The 20,388-nt window shown below is 39.3% G+C and overlaps 1 protein-coding gene across 1 annotated transcript in view; it reads right to left on the bottom strand.

Annotated features, from left to right (window-relative positions):
* The window catches only part of LOC127636375 (protocadherin-16-like), a 101,654-nt gene extending 91,776 nt beyond the window's left edge, over positions 1-9,878 (bottom strand). Inside the window, 1 exon segment of the mRNA XM_052116824.1 lies at positions 8,181-9,878. Within this exon segment, the coding sequence (XP_051972784.1) occupies positions 8,181-9,869 (1,689 nt within the window). The 5' untranslated portion in view covers positions 9,870-9,878.
* Between the last annotated feature and the right edge of the window lie 10,510 nt (positions 9,879-20,388).

Below are 20,388 nucleotides of genomic sequence, written 5' to 3'. Positions count from 1 at the left end.
CAATTAAGCTGATATTTTTTTACTATTCTATTGAGGAATGAAACGAATGAAGAGCACTTCTCGCTCATGTGAGCGAACACACACTGGAGAAACCAACGTTTGGGCATTTCTCAGTGAGTACACTCATGGCCGAGTGGTAGAACTTACGTTACGATCTTGACACGGGTTCAAATCCCGAGCAAACACAGCAATTTTTATATTAGCCTATTAATGCATTTAATACCATATTATTAATGCAGAGATTTGTCTAGTTCTAAAACTGTTACAGCATATAGTTTTTTGCTCATATAATAAAATTACCATATACTTCCATTTTACACTAAGGAACAAATATTATCCAACAGAATGACTTTACATTTGTATAATAATTTCAAAAGCAGTTCTATATTAAAAAAAAGCTACTTCACCAATAGACTATATCAAATATATAAAAATAAGTAACAACTGTTACACTTTTGAATCATGAATTAATAATCTCATAGGCCTACAAATATCCACATTTGTCATCTGAAATGTAGGGTAGCTTTCACTAAGATGTTATTGAAATTATATTTCCAATATGCATGGAACCACTTACAGAAATTTTAGCTTGTTACATGCATTTATTTTGATTAAGTAAATCGTTGAAACATCAGATAATCAATAAAACATGAACAATTTTTAGGCAAATCTTTTTGTTGTGTTTATTAGACACATCAACGCATTTTTGAAAGGTGTGCCATTGTAGATCACTGCCTCATCAAAAAGAACAGAAATGTCAGGCCACTGTTCTGTGAAGTGCTGTTCCACACTGGCTCTGTCCTCTACTGATGTGATGGGATTACTGCCAAACATGGACAACCTGGTCAGAGTTGACCCAACTTCTTGATGATACATATCTGCTGCAACAGAGGCATTTGGCAGAAACACTTCATCAATCTTGGCTCTGCATCCACCCTCAGCCAGGCGATTTGGTACTCCTCTGCCTGAAATTTTGACCATCATTAAGTTTTGTTTTGTAGAAAGCCTTTCTAAAAATTTAATTTCATTTTGTATCATTTGTATCTTATTTTTAATCAATGTTTTATCAACCAATTGCCTGGAGTTAATAAATAAGAAGCAAATATAGCAGACAATATAATCAGGACATGGAGGCGCGGCAAGATTGCATTGCTCATGAACTGGAGCTCATCTTATAAATGAACCGAAACTCGGCGTTTAAGCTGCCTCACAGACACCAGAAATATATAGAAAGCTTAAAAATGTCTAATTTTAAACGAAACAATTCAAAACGAAAAGAAACCGACTAGCCTACTCTCTGCTTATGTCTAATCCGAAATGTGCATTTCTCTATGCTGCGTTAACTACTGCGGTCAATATTGCAGCCGACACTAACAATTAAAATGTCTCCTTGCTATATTTGAAACATTCATAATCATTACTTTTGCCGGTTCCTTGTGACAGCTTTTGCGTTATTGGCAGCGTCACCCTCTGGTTACACGGCGTCACCACCGAATCGCACCGAAAACATCGGGACTTTTTAGACAATAATCGCCACGACCTATTCGATATTCTATAATTAAATCAACAAATCGAATATTCGAAAATCGTGACTCATCCCTACTGCTTTATTAATGTATTCAGTGTAAAACCGGACACCCCCACACAAATGTGGCTTTTTGTTAATGACTGTCCTACTACAGGATTTAACACAGAGTAACAGCTCACTACCAGTTGCAAAAGACACTGTAACAGTCTGTCACATGCAATTCTAGTTGCATTTTTCATCAATTAATTTCTTAAATTATCCATTGACTATGTTCTGGCCAGCCATCTAGTGTCAAAAATATTTTTTGGCCCGATGCCAACCTTACTTGTCGACCTCTGGAATAAAGGAATCAACTCCCTCATTAGAGACTTGCCGCCACCTAATGGCGGTGTTAGTTTCATATAGTTAAAAAGTAGACGTTTCATTTTTTTTCCAATAATTTCATATTTCTACATACAATTTTTTACATTTAAAACATTAATCTCTTAACATAATTTATGCAATTATAATTTGCTGTGTATGTGTAAATCCACATGACACAGGCTAAACAGCCTGGGTCAATCTCAATCCAAAATCTCAATCCAAAAATGTATTATATTGATACCGACTTCCTTTTATTTGGTCATAGTAACCATACACCAAACACAGTGTCTTTGCATTCTGATTGAATTTGTTGACTAAATTTAAGAATCTGACATAAGAGGACAGATGACAATCCTGCATTATATTGTATTATAATGACGATGTAATATAGCACTAAACTTTGACTATAGCCTGCATGTGGCATATTACTAGGAACCTCAAAGCATATTTATGTGTATGTGCATACAGGCCATAAATAACAAATAGACATTATAAAAAATATATTATTCATAAGAATTTAAGTTAATAAAAACATCTAAAACAAAGAATAAATGTATTATTTAAATTTGTATAATGACAACTGTCAGTGCGTGAACAGGCTTTTAGGCTTGAATTTAGGCTATTTCAATAGATTTTTTCAGTCAGTGAAGCCAAATAATTGGGTGACAAATAGCATGCATATAGACTATTAATTTTACAGGCTAACAAATACAGTGTTTGGAAAACTCTTAATTTGAAAAACAATGAATGCATATCCTGCCAATCAGATTTAGCCCCACCCACAGGGGAAAATCGGAATATCAAGTCGTTTTTCTGATTTCCGTGCAAGAACGGAAAACCAAAAATCAAGTCATAATTTAGTTTTTCGTTTTCAAAAAACGAAAAAACGAAAAAGGAGTTGTTTTCTCGTTTTTTCGTTTTTATATATGAAAGCAAAAACAAATGAACGAACGATACCCGGACCCATTTCAATGGGAGTATGTGTATATTGTATGTGTGAAAGAACAATCTCAAAAAAGGTACATATTCCGAGCATTTACCAATGTACTATTACCAGTCACCTCTACTAATCAGCCATTTCACTACTAGACTATAATCGCTTTTATTTGAGCCTCATTAGGCTCTTTGACTGGATGCATTTTGCCACTGTGCAGCACAGCACTGCTATCTACACTAGCAATGCAAATTTAAACTGAAAAAAGCAGTCAGGAAAAGAAAACATATGGGGTTGGTGAAGAAAATACATGTTGTAAATATTATCACATGTTATAATCTTTAAAATACCACAATTTTGAAGTCTTGGTTTAGGCTACTTGCAGTTGGTGAGCCCAACAAAATTGACATGAACTCTTTACAAAACTTACAAACAAATCAAAGTACACAACCACCTAGAACACACGCAGTCATGGGCGTAGATTCTGGGGGTATTTGAAAACCGCTGCTCTGAAAAATCCTTTTGACCACAAAAAATATACATGAGAGAAATGATGAGGCAGAGACACAACAATGGAAAATTGTGGTTGTCCAAATTTCTTTAACTGGAACTATTTGTGGGGAGATAAATTCAACATGGAAAAATACAAAAGTGAGCTGGTTTACATTCTATTGAGACAGTACACAAACAAGATAGCTTGTGTATCCTGTTACTGCCGTTATTGTTTCTGCTCTCAGATGATAGCTTAATGCCTCAACCAAGGGTTTTGTCACTCACACTGGCAAAACCCTGCTAAAAACAAAACAAAAAAAAACAACAACCCAGCTTTACTGGTCTTAGCTGGTCTCCCAGTATGGACAGACTGGTCTGGCTTGGCTGTTTTAGAGGGTATAGGTTGGACCTGTCAGCTGGATCGGCTGGGAGACAAGCTAGACCAGCTGAAGACCAGCTTGGCCAGGCAGGAGAAAGTTTAAATCAGCTAAGACAAGCAAATCTAGTGCTGTTTTACACAGTTTTTTCATCAAGGAAGAACTACAAGAATTTCACATCTTGGCTGTGTCCATTATATTGTACAATCTCTAGAGAATATTATGAGTCCTTTCTTATCCTTTCTAAATAAAGACCAGATGGCTTCCATGAACCTCCAGTAAGGATGGACCATCCCTGTATTACATCTGTGTGTTATCATATTTACCAATTATGACACTCTAGGAACATTATTACCAATAATGACCTCATAGCCCAAAGGGCTAATTACATATAATGTCATCTACCACCTGCTGTCCCATGAAGCAACTCTCCACCCTCTCCAACAGCGAAGTTCTGAACCTAAAGGATTCATACTAATTCATTATAATCTTAATTATGTAATTCGATTAGCATGATCTTAAACACCACCGCTGCCCCCTGAACCCTCAGCAGATTGCCAGTCTCAACACTGTGTCACCAGATACATCCACAGCTGCTCTGTTTTACTCTGGGACAACAGCAGTACAGATCAGGCTAGGAGACAAGTGAGAGTCGAACAGTCACAGAAGTCATTTGAATGCAAACAATGTGTGAGGGTGAAAGATATGTAGAGAATTTAAGAAATGGTTAGGATATGAAAAGGAATTTAAGATTAAAGAGTGGTGGATGAGTGAGAGGACTAGAAATCAGGGGTGCTGAGCAGATTGCACAGTGAAGGTGAAGGAGAAGGTAGAGAAATGTAAATATGGCTTCTCACTTCTGAGTTTGTTTAGTCTCGCTCACACGTCATGGCTTAGAATGGTCTTTCAAGCTTATCAATTTGTTTTATTTATCTGATTTGTTCAGCCTTTTTATTAATCACATTGTACTTGTCACAATGTGAGACAACAGAGCAAGGAGGAATTTAAAGAAGGGAGTGGGTGTGTTATCAACCACGTAAACAACTTTGGGATGTAAAAATGGATATTCAATACATTTACTATAATATTTATTTGTACATATTTCAGATGCAGTTTTGGAACTGTCACCTTAGGATGAATAGCTTATAATGTAGCATTACTGATTTATAAGTTGCTTTGGATAAAAGTGACTTAAATGAATAATGGTAAATGTTATCATCAGTCACAAACAAATAATGTAGTGTGAATTGTATACATTTGTAAACACATTATATATTCTCCTCTTCCTTATATTCACAACAAAAGGGGCTTGTTTGCTGCTCTGTCAATGGTAGGTTACCGGGAGAGGAGGTAGTCACAGTCTGGATCCTGTTTCCGGTGAGGCACTTTTTAATGTGACCCCACCAGGGGGCCGGTCTAGTGTTACAGGAAGCTTTACCCCAGGTAGCTTCCTCTACAACCATCACTCCAGATGTGCTCCAACACCCAGTTTATAAAAAGTGATTAGTCTTTCCTTAATGGAAAAAATATTGCTTAACACCATGGATTAACTGGATTGCTTAGGCAGGTGAAGAAAAGCAACATTTGCTGTGGTTTAATGCATGGAATGGAACCCTTGCTCCATCTGTGCACAGACATATGTTGGATACTCCCATGCCAAAAATATGTGACACATTACAAGAAACAAATAAAAAATAATAGAGTATAAGATCAGTTGCACATGTTTTCCAAAGGCTTAAATAATCTTCAACATGGGAAATAAATTATTTGTTTTAAAGCACTGTGCAGTTCAACCTGACCTTGACCTGCCAAAGCACGACTCAGGAAAATATATTTCTTTGCTCTGAGAAGAATATGTAAACACTACACTTTGTATCTAAAATGTGCACATACTGACAAAGAATTGATACACTGGCAGGTTTGTTTGTCTAGGGTCTGTCCTGAGACAATTTGCCCCTCATTTGTTCTGAATTAAACTTATGGAACAAACAGGAGACACATTAAACAAATCAGACCAAACAGTGTGATACTTATTATCAGATGTGATTAGGAGGAAATTGACCTTTACTTTTAGTTATGAAAACATGCTGGCTTGACAGTGTACACCGATTTAGTGTTAGTTTTTTTAACACAGATCCTACACTTAGGAATTGTGCGATAAAAAGAAATTTAACTCAGATCAGAGTAGAAGTGTAAATTTAATGGAACTAATAAAAGCCCCAATGGTTGATACATGACGCATAGGGTGAAGAGACCTCTGTCCAATATATACAGAAGAGTCATCCTTATCCTAACATGCTGTAACAGGGGCTGTCCCGAATAGGGTTTGGTTTGTGCACCCTACTTGTGAAATCCATTGGTTCACCAGAACAATGAACAGAAAACAAGAGCAGGCCGCTTCCATGAGAAATTACTCCTGGGAGAGGAGAAGAAACTGAAATATAAATAAAAGTCAGTTTTCTCTTTCAGCAGTGTATAAATAATACACCATAATATTCTATAGATAAGCATTGTTTAACAGAAAATGTTTGGGAAAAAACTAATAGATAGAACTGGGCGATGTTTGTGTTGGGTGGATTGAGTGGTTGAAACTTAAACCAATAAAAATACACATTCATCAGCCCAATCACTCATTCAAGACTACAATAATTAATGTCTCCAAATCTTTAAAGACAAATGTGTGATTATACTGAAGTGAACAAATGCCATATTTTATCTAAAAGCAGTTTATTCTATAAACACTGATTAAACAAAATCCCCTACTCTGTATTTTAAAAGATCTGTGTTTATAAATTACACAAATTGCTTCCCATTTCTTACATTTTTTTCTTTTAAAAAAAAGTCAAATGTGTTAACTGAGGGGACAATCACTAAACAGTGGCACCAGTTTTGCATGCGTTATGTCATCACAAAAATATGTTATTTACCAACCACCTAAAATCCAGTTTAACCAGGCACTAAATCCACTGAAACAGTGCTGAGCCATGAGTATTTACAATAATTAGGCCAGTGTTATTCTTCTTCAGCACACACACATTCTAGAGTGTGCCTTATTCACAAAACTCAGGATGACTCCAGCCAAGTCCAGTCTCTCAGTGGATCAGAACCAAGGACCAGAGTTGGTTTGGTGGTATACATGCCAGTGTGTGCGGTCTGGTGCCATGAGGGCTGCTGCTACTGAGCTCTGGATAAAAACACTCATCCTCTAAATGCCCTGGCCTGGTCCAGTGAAACCAAAAAGAAATATGCTGGAATGACAGCACAGCATGCAAAGGATACAGAAAAAACAACTGTGCTGGTTTGTGACCTGAAATTAGTTAAAAAGATGTTTACCAATAATGAGAAAAGAATATTTCTTGGCTTTCGTTATTTTCAATAAATGACTAAAATTGATGCATAATTCTTTGAGCCCAAATTTTTGCTCTTCTAAACTACAAAATCTACATTCTACATTCTTCCTAATGGCCACTTGCTTCCCAGATTAAGCTATCAGTCTATATCGTTCACTTCTAGCCTCCTTTATATTCTTGACTTAATGCATCCCTCTCTGTGTGTGGCAAAGCCCCCTCTCTTCCTATCCCTCTTTTTGTCTCCCTCACCCACGTTTTCTCTATATAGTGAACCCACATACCAAATTCCACTGAATTCTGACCAACCACTCTTTCCAAATATAAGTTAAATGAACCAGCAACAATGTGGAATTCCAGTATTTATCTAGAATGTTTGTTCTGGAGGGCATTTTTCAGCAGATGATTCTGTTGGAAAAGGACATTACAGAGAACCTTTTGAAGTCTGAAATTGCTTGTTATTTGAGAGAAAAATGGGAAAAAACATTTCTTTTCCACAGGGGTAACAACAGCTTGAGAAAACAGTTGGCCCAACTGACACATGGTGGCAACAATTAACATGAAAACAGACTTGAATCAAAATTGCAAAAGAAGAACAAAGCACAGAATTTACCTTCTGCTTAGCAACTCTTTATGCAATTTTTTATGAGAAGGTAACATCTGTTAATCATAATTACAAATTTTCTTTGACAGTGAAACTTCAAGTTTTCACAGTGACAGCCTAAGCTGGTTTACTGGTCTTAGCTGGTTAAAGCTATTCTTTCAGTGTGGCCAAGCTGGTCTAATTGGCATCCAACCCTTGCCAGGCTGATTTAGCTGGTCGGCCAGCTGGTCTCTAAAAAGTGCCCAAAACCCCTCTAAACCAGCCAACAGACAAGCCTGGTCAGGCTGGGTGACTGGCTAAGACCAGCAAACCATCTTAGGCTTGTCAAGCAGGGTCAAGCAGAATTTTGAAAGCCAATCTGGGTAACTTGAAAATAATACTTATTTTGAATCTAGAATTTGGCTCATTCATTTGTAAAACTTCTAAATAGGTTCAGTTGCATTTAGCACTGGAAAACCTGAGGAATTTTATAGGCAGTAAATGAACAGTGAAGCAATAGTGAAGTGAAAAGTGGTGTAAAAATATTTGTTCCTACCTCAAGGATGCAGGTTCCTGCTGCTGTGTTCTCCTTGATAGAAACGTTGTAGAAGCTGCTTCCAAAGACTGGCTCATTATCATTGCTATCCTGGAGGTCGATTTCTACCACAGCCGTGGACGATAATGGGGGCCTTCCCCCATCAGTGGCCACTACTTTGATACTCGGCTTTGGGTCCATCTCAAAATCTAGTTGGGTTGCCGTGGTTATGATACCCGTTATGGGGTCAATGGTGAACCAACTGGCTTGTGTTCTTTTGTCAGGTAGGATGCTGTAACGGACATTACCATTGGGACCTTGATCTTTGTCTCTTGCGGTCACTTGAAGCACAAAACTACCTGGAAAAACCACTTCTGGAATAGTCTGCTCATAAGCCTGTTGGTCAAAAAGAGGCGGGTTGTCATTTACATCAGTAATGTGAATAGTAAACGAAGACTCTGCTTGAAGTGGCGGGGTTCCAGAATCTGTTGCCATGACCCGAAGCTCATACGAATCCCTCTCTTCACGATCTAATGTTTGGTCAACATAGATGAGGTAGATGATACTGTCTTTAGTGGTCAAAGCAAATTTCCCATCGCCTCCTTCGAGTGACACATTGACATTGGAGTACTCGCCGTAATCAGGGTCAGAGACTGAGATTCTTGCAACGTATTGACCTGGCTGAGCACCTTCGGAGATTTGGGGTGAACCATCCTCACTGAGAAAGATAATGGTCATGGTTGGTTGATTATCGTTGTAGTCCCGTACGTGGATTGTAACAAATGCATTGGTAATCTCTGGATGGCTTGCATTATCTCTGGCTTGCACTACCAGCTCATGGACCTTCCTCACCTCATAGTCTAAAGGTTTATTGAGTGTTATGACCCCAGAGTGAGAATCGATGACGAAATAGCGATCCGGATCACTCTGACGTCGGTTTATCTCGTAGAGCACAAGGGCATTATCTCCTTCATCAGCATCAGTTGCAAAAACTTGCAGGATGTTGCTGCCCTGTTGTAGGCTCTCAGAGATGATGGCATGGTAGCGACTCTGGTTAAAAACAGGAGCATGGTCATTAATATCCTGCACCAAGACATTAAGAGTCATCTGACCAGTCTTCTTTGGAGAGCCACCATCAAAGGCCTCCACCACCAAAGAGTAAGAGGACCTCTTCTCTCGGTCCAAGACACCATTGACTACCAGGTCAAGGTAAAGAACTTTATTTGCTGCTCTTTTGGTCTCAAGCCGGAACACTTGTCCTACATTGCCATCTTTGATTTGATACCCTTGTACGGTAAGCTGATCCTTATCCGCATCAGTAGCAGGCTCAATTGAGAACTTTGTTCCTACTGCTGTTTGCTCTGGGATCTTCAAAGAAGCTTTCTTCTTGGAGAATGTGGGAGCATGATCGTTTATATCATTTACAGTGACGGAAACCTTGACTGTAAGACCTGTCATAGTGACAGCAATAAAACTGTAATGGTCCTTTTCTTCTCGGTCAAGTTGCCTGGCAGTCTTAATGATCCCTGTTGTTTCATCGATGTGGAGATCGCTACTAATGCCTGTACCTTCGTGATCAGAGATGAAGTATAGTGAAGCTGTAACTCCAGGGGGCAAGCCAGCACTGATGTCACCCACTATTGTTCCTGCCGGCTGTTCCTCATCTAACTGAAGCTCCAAAATTCCTGGTGTGCCATCTTCTGCGACCATTACCGTTAACAGTCCCATTACTACGCAAATCACCAAAAGCATCCTTAGCCTCCAGAAAACCCATATACTAAACAGTCCACATGTGTTCTTCCCAAAGCTATTAAACAGCGTCATCGTGCCAAGATTTCTTCACACCTGCAAAAAAGGAGATAGATTGTCACAAGGTGCTATCATGTTTACAAAGCACTGCAAAATATTATGATGAATTAATACAATACAGACATTACACACTCCCTCACTGTCACACACAAAGAGCTGGAATCAATAGAAAGGAGAGGCATCCCTCAGTTAGGGCAGTAAAAATCGTAAGCTGCTTCCACATGTAGTACAGGCTCTTGTTTACGTGCTATGCCTTTTAAAAACATAGCACTCCGTCCACACACATATCATTCCCATGGTTCCTCCATGCCTTATCTGCGATGCTGTCAGACAGTCCAAACAGCTTCAGTAACTTAAAGTTACTTCGGTTTATAAGATGTCTAACATAATAAAGAGATCAATCTATTATAATCAAGAAATCTTGTTTAAATCACTAATTTACACAAAATTTTGATCCTCATTTAGACTCTTTTGCAGAGGAATATTGCTAAAATGTTTCCTTTCCAGCTGTTTTCAGATGAGTGGGTGTCATGCTGCTCAAGCGCAATGTCATATGGCATAGACTCATTTATCATTGAAGGACTGGGTACCAGGTGGCAGGAAAAGCCCCTTTCACTTGACTCTGTAATTCCCACACCACTGTTTACTTGGAGTGTTAACACAAAGAATACTTTCTGAGTACGGTGGAAGCCAAAGCTGTTTAAAAGGGGGGAATTATTTAAGTAGATTTTGAAGTAGTACAGACTTCTGTCTTTGTATGAACTTTAAAACAGTTTTAAAGAAGAGAGATTACACTGCAAAAAAAAATTTAATTTCATTATTTTCACTATTTTAATCAGTGTTTTTCTATGTTATCCAGTGAAACATAGTTTTAATAATTTTTTAGGATAGAGTCAATTAGACACATTTTTACATGTATAAATCTTTGACACAAGTATATGTATACAAATCATAAAATCAGTGGACATACTGTAATTTGAAGTTTAAAATCTTCTGCCGTTTTACAGTGGAATGTTTTAATAATAGGATCAAATGGGCAGACTCAGTTTATATCAAACTTTATTAGCAAGAGAAACTTAAGTGTACGTTGCCAAGGCATTTTTAGACACTACATACTGATATAATAAAAATTGGAATGCTGAAGTTAAATTAGCTGAAGTTTAAAATCTTTAGTTTAAAAGTTATTTTTCTTAATCGCTATTAAAGCATTTACTATAGTAAATTTACTATCAGTACAGCATAAACCAGCATAAACACTTGTTTGAAGGGCAGAACCTTTGCAATGTGTCCGCCCGGAGTCATTACACTGATGCACACTTCCCAACACACACAACAGCGCATCATGTTAGTGATCAAATGATGGGGAAAGGAGCTCTTAACACTATTTGATGTACAAAACAAGCCCAGATAGGACTTATATAAGGCACATTATAATTATTTTAATTACCACAGAAGCTTGTCAATTCTTAACTATCACCAAATACAGAATAAAAAATGTTTTGCTGCGCTTTGCTGGCTTTGCCCTGACGCGAATCATGAATGCAGCTTCACGACTGCTGTAGGAAAGTGGATAGCCACAGTCTAGCAGCAGATTAATATTGTGGAGGATGAGAGTTTAAGAGATTTAACGCCCATTGCAATGAAACTGATACTTATGGTGAGACTAATTATTTCAATGAATCAAACTCTCACTTAGACTTTGGGAAATGTTAAATGTTCATTGAATTGGTGCTATTTTAGTGCATTTCTATCTTTACACTGTGGCAGGCTTTGTTTTTTAAATAGCTAATAAAGCATTAAATTGTTACATATTGTTTTGTTTTCTTTCCTAAGATGGAAATAAATGCATTTATATAGTGTCAAATGTCAGCTCTTTTACACAGAATCTGTGATTAACTACAAAAAATAATGCGTTTAATCTTGCATAAAAATGCAATCGACTAACAGCACTATAAATATGGGGAAACAAGTCTTATCTGTCACAATATTGCCTGACAGGTACATTTAATTAGATTTAAGGATGTTTGGACAAGAATGCTGTTTTTGGTTTTGGTTTTGGATTATACAGTATACTCTAATTTTCAGGAGAGAGAGAGGTTACTCAGACAAAAAGCCAGACAGGAGTTTGGCGTATGTGTTTGGAAAGCATCATTCTTCTTTTCAAATGAGTGAAGGCTGAATATTGTGTGAAGCAATCTGCTATAGATGGACAGACTTGGGATATTTTATATGCCACTAAAGAAGCACACTAGCACAATTAGGAAATTATACTATTTTGGCTGGAACTCGCAGTAAAACCTCAGGAGTCTTTGCATTCTGCATTGACGAAAGAAGCTGTTGGTAAAATTTGTGTTATTCAAACCTCAATGTATAAAATGATACCTGATCATCAGAGAGAATCATTGTGGTCTCAATGTATAAGTGGATTACAATTGCAATTTGTCCTTGTCAGCTCTATTTTAAAAAGAGTTGCGAGACACACAGAACTCACTGAAGGATTAAAAGAAATATTGACATTTTTAAGGAGAAAAGGCCCTCCAGAAAAACCACATGATTCCAGTTTTGATTAAATGTAAGGCTATTCATCCAGGCTCCCTCTAGTGGCAACAAGAGGCTTTTAAGAGTCAACTGGTTTTGAAGTGAAAGACAATGTTTAAAAATTAATGGAGTCAAAAGGAAGTCCCCAACATGACAGAAAAACAAAGTGTGTGCGTGCGTGCGTGCGTGTGTGTGTGTGTGTGTGTGTACAAGTGGTTTTGTGTAAAGGTTGGCATTTACAAATAATTAACCTCATAAAGAAAGTTGACCAGGAGGGCTACATTCTGTCTGTCCTAATCAAATATTCGAGACCTTTACAAACATGTGATTACTGATAAGGTTGCAGACTTTCATGTGTAGGGGCACCTTACACAGGGCCGTAACCACAATATATTTAATTGATATCCTTGTTGCTGTTCTGCTGCAGTCCATTATGCAATGCTGTCTAATTGTCATTAAGCTGTTGCAGGAATAACATAATGATTTTAAAAAAGTTTCATTTTTACAGCGTCCAGTAGTCTAACACCGCTCATCAATGTCATACGAGATAGTCAATAAAATCGATGAAGGCAGGACTCAAGTTTAAGATGCTAAACGGGAGTGTTTGTGTCATGTGAGATGTCATTATATAAATAAACATGCAATATTTGACCCTGTTTTATGATTGAAATTTTTGTACTGACCAACAGTAATTTCCAAGGGTGCAAACTATTTTCCATTTGGCGAAATTCAACATTTTGAAATGAAAATATGTCATCTACATTACGAATGTGTGTATTCGTACACAAAACAGACTGAAACCGGCAAATTGCTAGAAATGCAGACACAGTGTTTGTCTTGTACTGTGAACTTTAAAAATACATGTATCTTTTAAAACCACATTAGCAGGGACTACAGAAAAAAGTGATGTATTTTTCCAAAATTCTAAAAGCCAAAAACCTGAAATTCTAGATCAGAAGACCTCCTGTAGGGGGGTTTTGTGGACTGTGGTGGCCCCTTCATGCTCCGTCTAATGAAAGCAACAGAAATGTCAGGGTACTTGGGGGTCACTTTGAGCCAATTTAAACAGATTCTGAAATCATTGAGGTTCACAATGCATTGCCACCCTGCCTCAACAATGTGCTTTATTCTTATATGCAACCGTTTATTAAAATACATACAAAAAAATGCTGTTGAGGGGGTCGGAAGAGCTGACGGTTTCTTAATCACACCATAGAAACACAGGCCAGACTGAGTGAATGACAGAGGCGTCTGAGGAAAATCTGTAGGGGGTGCTGGCTGTTCTATTCACCACACAGCAGTTCTACAGTTGTTCAGAGCAGCAGCTCACAGCCATGTAACATTGGATCACTAGAGCAGTGAAATCTCCTGGATTTGAGAATCTTCACATTTTAGGCATACTGCTGTTCTCCTATCAGTTAAAATGTTTCTAATTCAAATGCCGGTGTAAAATAAGCTCGATCAGATTTACATTCATGCATTTGGCAGACACTTTTATCCAAACCATCTTACATAGTCACTTACATACAGTAGTTACAATTTCATATACATTTTTTCAGTATGTGAATTCTTTGGGAATCAAATCATTAACTTTTTCGTTGCTAGAATAGTGCCATTACAGAGCTTATGCACAGAATGATTTACAGTCTATAATGCAATGTAGGTCCTGGAAAAAAATCAAACCCTTGACTTTGCAAGAATAGTGTTATGCTCTACCAGTTGAGCAAAAGCAACACAACAGAGCTTAAGCACAGAAAGATTTAAGGTCTATAGTAAAATGAAACTCCTGGAACTATAAATCTTGACATCAGCAGTCTCCTTCAAGCTTGATTACACTTCGTCAAGTGCTAGGAAGTTAAAACGAGTTTGAAATCATGATTTTGCCTAGAGACGTCAATGGCAATATGTACAGAGAAAAAGGAGCTACAGTATATTTTTGTCTGTTCTCATGTAACAGACATCACATCTCCAATAAAATTTATTTGTTTGTGTTCTGTGAAAGAAAGAATGTCAAATGAGTTTGATACGACATAAGGGTAAATGAGTAAATGATGAGAGAATGATCATTTTTGGGTGAACTATTCAGACATATTAACAGTACAATAGTCTATAATGCAATTAAAGTCTGGAACTTTCATTTGTGTTTATTGGGAATCAAGCCCATGACCTTTGCGTTGCTAGACTAATGTCATGCTTACCAGATGAACTATCTGAGTGACTAAATAGTGAATGACTATCTAGATGTCACATTACAGATATGAAGCACAGAAATATATAAATTCTTTAAGGCAATGAAAATGGTTAAACTGATTTGAATAAATTCTGTAAAATAATAGTGAATGTCCAAGGCAATAACCACTGTTAACCCTTTTATAATCTTCGGCCATTTTTGGCCAGAAACACTTTTGCTGATTTAATACAAATGTTTTCCTTTATCTGAGTGGTACAAGACTTGGTGACTTTTCCTCCACTTGACCTCCAAACATTCCAAAATAACTTGGGCATGATTCAAAAAGTCTAAGTGGTCATTAAAACACCTTTTGTATTAGTGTTCAAAATTGACCGACCATTGAAAATTAATAGGAGTGACCAACTTTTTTTATCTGTCAAATACAATCAATAAATCAGCCACAATGCAGAGAAAACACTTTAACGAATGCAGGAGGAAGTCAAGAGAGCAGGATTTGATTTGAAGAAAATGAGTCCAGTTACAAAACTTAGAAAAAGACAGGAACAAAACTAAAACTCGGGAACTGATCAAACGTTACATCCATGGGGATAGCAGGAAACAACAACTGACCAAGGCTAAGCAAACACAAGGGCATTAAATACATTGGGGCAAACAAGGTAAACGAGAAACAGCTGGGAACAATCAGGGCAGGAACCAGGAACAGAGACACAAGAAGGTAAACACAAAACTTCAAACTAAAGTCACTTAACTCCTAGCGACGTCTGGTGGACGCTAGGGAAGAATTCTTAGGTGTGACCTAAGTGATATATATATATATATATATATATATATATATATATATATATATATATATATATATATATATATATATACATATATATATATATATATATATATATATTTGTTAACGGGAGGAGCAGGACATTATGGAATCGGCAGTCCAAGAAAGCACAGTGGAAACGAGAGAGGCTGAAGGCCACCAGTGAACCCAGAGAGACCTCCGGAAGGCAAGACTGACAAGGCGACCAGAGCAGATCAGGCAGATGGCCAGGAGGCCAAGGAGACCAGAGCATATCAGGTAGACTGTCTGGAGACAAAGGAGGAGCCTGCGGATGATCAGGAGGCCAGGGAGGTGACCACAGGGCAGGGACTGGGTCACAGGGTCGGGACAGGGTCAGGAGGCCTGGGAGGCAGCCACAAGGTCGGGACTGGGTCAGGAGGCCTGGAAAGCGAACACAGGTTGGGGACTGGGTCAGGAGGCCTGGGAAGTGGACACGGGTCGGGGACTGGGTCAGGAGGCCTGGGAGGCAGACACAGGGCCAGGACTGGGTCAGGAGGCCTGGAAGGTGGACACAGGGCCAAGACTGGGTCAGGAGGCCTGGGAGGCAGACACAGGGCCAGGACTAGGTCAAGAGGCCTGGGATGCGGACACAGGGCCAGGACTGGGTCAGGAGACCAGGGAGGCAGACACAAGGCATGGACTGGGTCAGGAGTCCTGGGAGGCGGACACAGGGCTGGGACTGGGTCAGGCAGCAGAGCCGCTGGAGGGGGAGCGGGTGGAACCACTGGAGGAGGAGTCTCAGGAAGAGCAGACGGAACTGTGGAAGACTCTGAGGGTGGAGTCGCCGTAGTCCAGAGCACAGGCAGTGATAGGGGAACGGCCTCCAATGCAGCAGTTGCAAAGCTGCTAGATCCATAGTTGCTGGTCAGTTGTTCTGTAACAAATGCAGGAGGAAGTCAAGAAAGCAGGATCTAAGTGCAGCTTTGATTTAATAAGAAAATTAGTCTAAGATACAAAACTTAGAAAATACAGGAACAAAACTAAAACTCAGGAACTGAACAAACGTTACATCCATGGGGATAGCGGGAAACAACAACTGACCAAGGCTAAGCAAACACAAGGACACTAAATACATTGGGGCAAACAAGACTGACAAGGCGACCAGAGCAGATCAGGCAGATGGCTAGGAGGCCAAGGAGACCAGAGCAGATCAGGCAGACTAACAGGAGGCCAAGGAGGCCAGAGCATATCAGGCAGACTGTCTGGAGACAAAGGAGGAGCCTGCGGATGATCAGGAGGCCAGGGAGGTGACCACAGGGCAGGGACTGGGTCACAGGGTCGGGACAGGGTCAGGAGGCCTGGGAGGCGGCCACAAGGTCGGGACAGGGTCAGGAGGCCTGGGAAGCGAACACAGGTTGGAGACTGGGTCAGGAGGCCTGGGAAGCGGACACAGGTTGGGGACTGGGTCAGGAGGCCTGGGAAGCGGACACAGGTTGGGGACTGGGTCAGGAGACCTGGCAAGCGGACACAGGTTGGGGACTGGGTCAGGAGGCCTGGGAAGCGGACACAGGTTGGGGACTGGGTCAGGAGGCCTGGGAAGCGGACACAGGTTGGGGACTGGGTCAGGAGGCCTGGGAAGCAGACACAGGTTGGGGACTGGGTCAGGAGGCCTGGGAGGCGGACACAGGGCCAGGACTGGGTCAGGAGGCCTGGAAGGTGGACACAGGGCCAAGACTGGGTCAGGAGGCCTGGGAGGCGGACACAGGGCCAGGACTAGGTCAATAGGCCTGGGAGGCGGACACAGGGCTGGGACTGGGTCAGGCAGCAGAGCTGCTGGAGGGGGAGCGGGTGGAACCACTGGAGGAGGAGTCTCAGGAAGAGCGGACGGAACTGTGGAAGACTCTGAGGGTGGAGTCGCCGTAGTCCAGAGCACAGGCAGTGATAGGGGAACGGCCTCCGATGCAGCAGTTGCAAAGCCGCTAGATCCATAGTTGCTGGTCAGTTGTTCTGTAACAAATGCAGGAGGAAGTCAAGAAAGCAGGATCTAAGTGCAGCTTTGATTTAATAAGAAAATTAGTCTAAGATACAAAACTTAGAAAATACAGGAACAAAACTAAAACTCAGAAACTGAACAAACGTTACATCCATGGGGATAGCAGGAAACAACAACTGACCAAGGCTGAGCAAACACAAGGACATTAAATACATTGGGGCAAACAAGGTAAATGAAAAACAGCTGGTAACAATCAGGGCAGGAACCAGGAACAGAGACACAAGAAGTTAAATTCAAAACTTCAAACTAAAAGTCACTAAACTCCTTGTGACCTCTGGTTGCCGCTAGGGAAAATTTTGCAGGTGTGAAAAACACACACAGAAATTAAAGGGCGAGACTATAAAACATCCAGAGTACAAAACATACACACCCACACACACACACACACACACACACACACACACAAATAAAAATGAACTGGTGAGACTATAACATAGAGCATTTTTTTTTATTATTTGTCAAATAAAACCAATAAATCAGCTACAATGATGCACACACACACACACACACTCAGAAATGAGGGGTGCGACAACAACACACCCACAATAGCAGCACCATGGCAAAACGCTTTAGTATTTAGGAGAACCTGCAGCAGTCTACTGGCTACTATTGTTTATTGTTTTACTAATCTTTATTTAGATTTTGTTCACCAGATGGCAGCAATCTACCTCCACTATATGTCACATTCTCATATTTTCTCAAAAACTATAGTAAAATTGAGAAATGTACATGTAAATAAGGTCAAAGTAGCATAAAATCCCCAAAGAAGTGCATACTTTTATTGTTATTGCTCTTTCCGGACAAAAATGACTGAGAGGATTGAAGGTAGGGCTCATTTATTAATCCCATATGAGGGTTAATACTATATTGCTTACACACTCCATCAATGCCAAACATTCCCAATAATTTGATGCCATGCTAGAGGCATAAAAATCTCATATTGTAACAGCTCGCATTCATGCTGAACTATGATAACTTCTGGCAGAAACCCTAGCAGGTTAGCATAAATAAATGTAAGTTTTAAGAAACAACTCTATTTGAGGGATGAATAAGAATTATTTTACCAAAACCAATGCTTATGATAGGTCTAAAATTACTGAATACGGATGAACAGTTGCCACAGTTTCCGCAGGCTAAATGCATATGGAATTCACTCCCTCTCAGTTTTCAGTATTTAGACAACCACAGTGCCAGACCTCCTTGGGCTTTCTGCTTTTAGCCATCCAGCTGTCGTCAGGAGGCTGGATTAGGTTAGTTTAACAGTGAAGGTGGCAGTCGGGACTTAGTAAGAGATCCCAACTGATATGAGTCTGGCTTAGTTGTGCTCTGCTATGATTGAGGAAGCAGGTGACAGATCAGCAAAGAAGGATAATGTAAATTATGAACCATTTGCTGAACGCCTCTAAAACTCACCAGTCACTAGTAAGCATCCACTGATGGAAAAAATGCTTTTAAAAATACATGATCTCACAAACTGTATGTAGTGGTATTTGCATTGGCATAGTACTGATATTAATGTTTTATAAAATTGCTACAAAGTTTGTGTAATTTAGGACCAGATGAAGGAGTGCTATTTTGGATGAAAATATATTTTTTGGAAGGGCTTCCAGAGAACTATTTGTGTGTCCTGCCATTGACACTGACTTTGGCAGTTGTGCACTGGTATAAAACTACACTAGAGTTGTAAAGCTCCATATCCCTACAAAGAAAATGATCTTCTTTACAAAGATAGTGGTTTGTACACAGTTATCAGTATGGTACAGTTATATCAGGTTCAATAAAACCCTTATCAGCGTGCTTTAACAGTGACTCACACACTGAGCTCATAGTTGCCCATGAGCGTTTTTGATTTAGTCGTCATCTGTAATGTGTTTGAATAAAACCCGAGATTACACTTTTGAGGGTAATTACTACTAATCTCTTCAGCATGTAAAACAACCCTCAATGCACTTAAGCAAAACAGCTTAAGATGTATATAGTGAATTCAAGGATGAAACGTGCTCTAACTCTACACTGTATCTCTTTGTGTGCAATAGAAATCCACTTTTTGCTTCTGTTTAACAGTCCCAATACATTATTTAGGGAAATTATAAAAACCCTCCGCTATCACACTAACATGGCGTGAGGAAAGATCTCAGAAGTAAAACAATATCCATCATCTGGTGAGTAAATGAACATGTATCCCCCAGTTTGGACTCACTGACATACCAATGACGTAATCCTGGGTAACTGGTGTGATATACTGCAGTTTTCCTGACATTTCTTTCCACACATGCACACACTTCTTTGTTTTAAAAAAATAAAAATATTATGGTCTCTCTGTGGCACAGGTTTATTAGGATTTGAGTTTCCTGAAAAAGTCACTGCAGAAACATGGAGTTTGTAGTTGTTGCAAAACTGAGAGGAAGAACATTTTCCAAATTTCCACTCTCGAACTGCGGGCAAGAGCAGAAAAAACAATGCTTGGGCTAAAGTGATGACCCCACAAGTCCAGGTGAGACATTTCACATTTCATTGGCATGAAATCCTATCTTGGTTTGTCTTGTTTAAACCAGTAGGCTACATCCACTAACCAAAGATGAAGCACAGTGTCAAAAGCCAAAAAAGTGTTGTTAAAACTTAGTAGATTCTTTAAAAGATTGTGGTTACATTGAGGCACTTACAATGGAAGTAAATGGGGCCATTTTTTTTTTGAGGGTTCAAAAGCTTATAATTTAAGACAACTACTTACTTCAATTCTTCTGTTAAAACTTGAGTATTATTTGAGCTGTAAAGTTGTTTAAATCATCATTTTTTGGTCTTTTCATATTTACAGCATTACATCATGGGAACAAAGTTGTCAAATTGGATATAACAA

This window comes from Xyrauchen texanus, chromosome 44 (assembly GCF_025860055.1).
Source record: "Xyrauchen texanus isolate HMW12.3.18 chromosome 44, RBS_HiC_50CHRs, whole genome shotgun sequence".
In the NCBI taxonomy this organism is placed as follows: domain Eukaryota; kingdom Metazoa; phylum Chordata; class Actinopteri; order Cypriniformes; family Catostomidae; genus Xyrauchen; species Xyrauchen texanus.
This window is presented reverse-complemented; position numbering and strand designations above follow the sequence as displayed.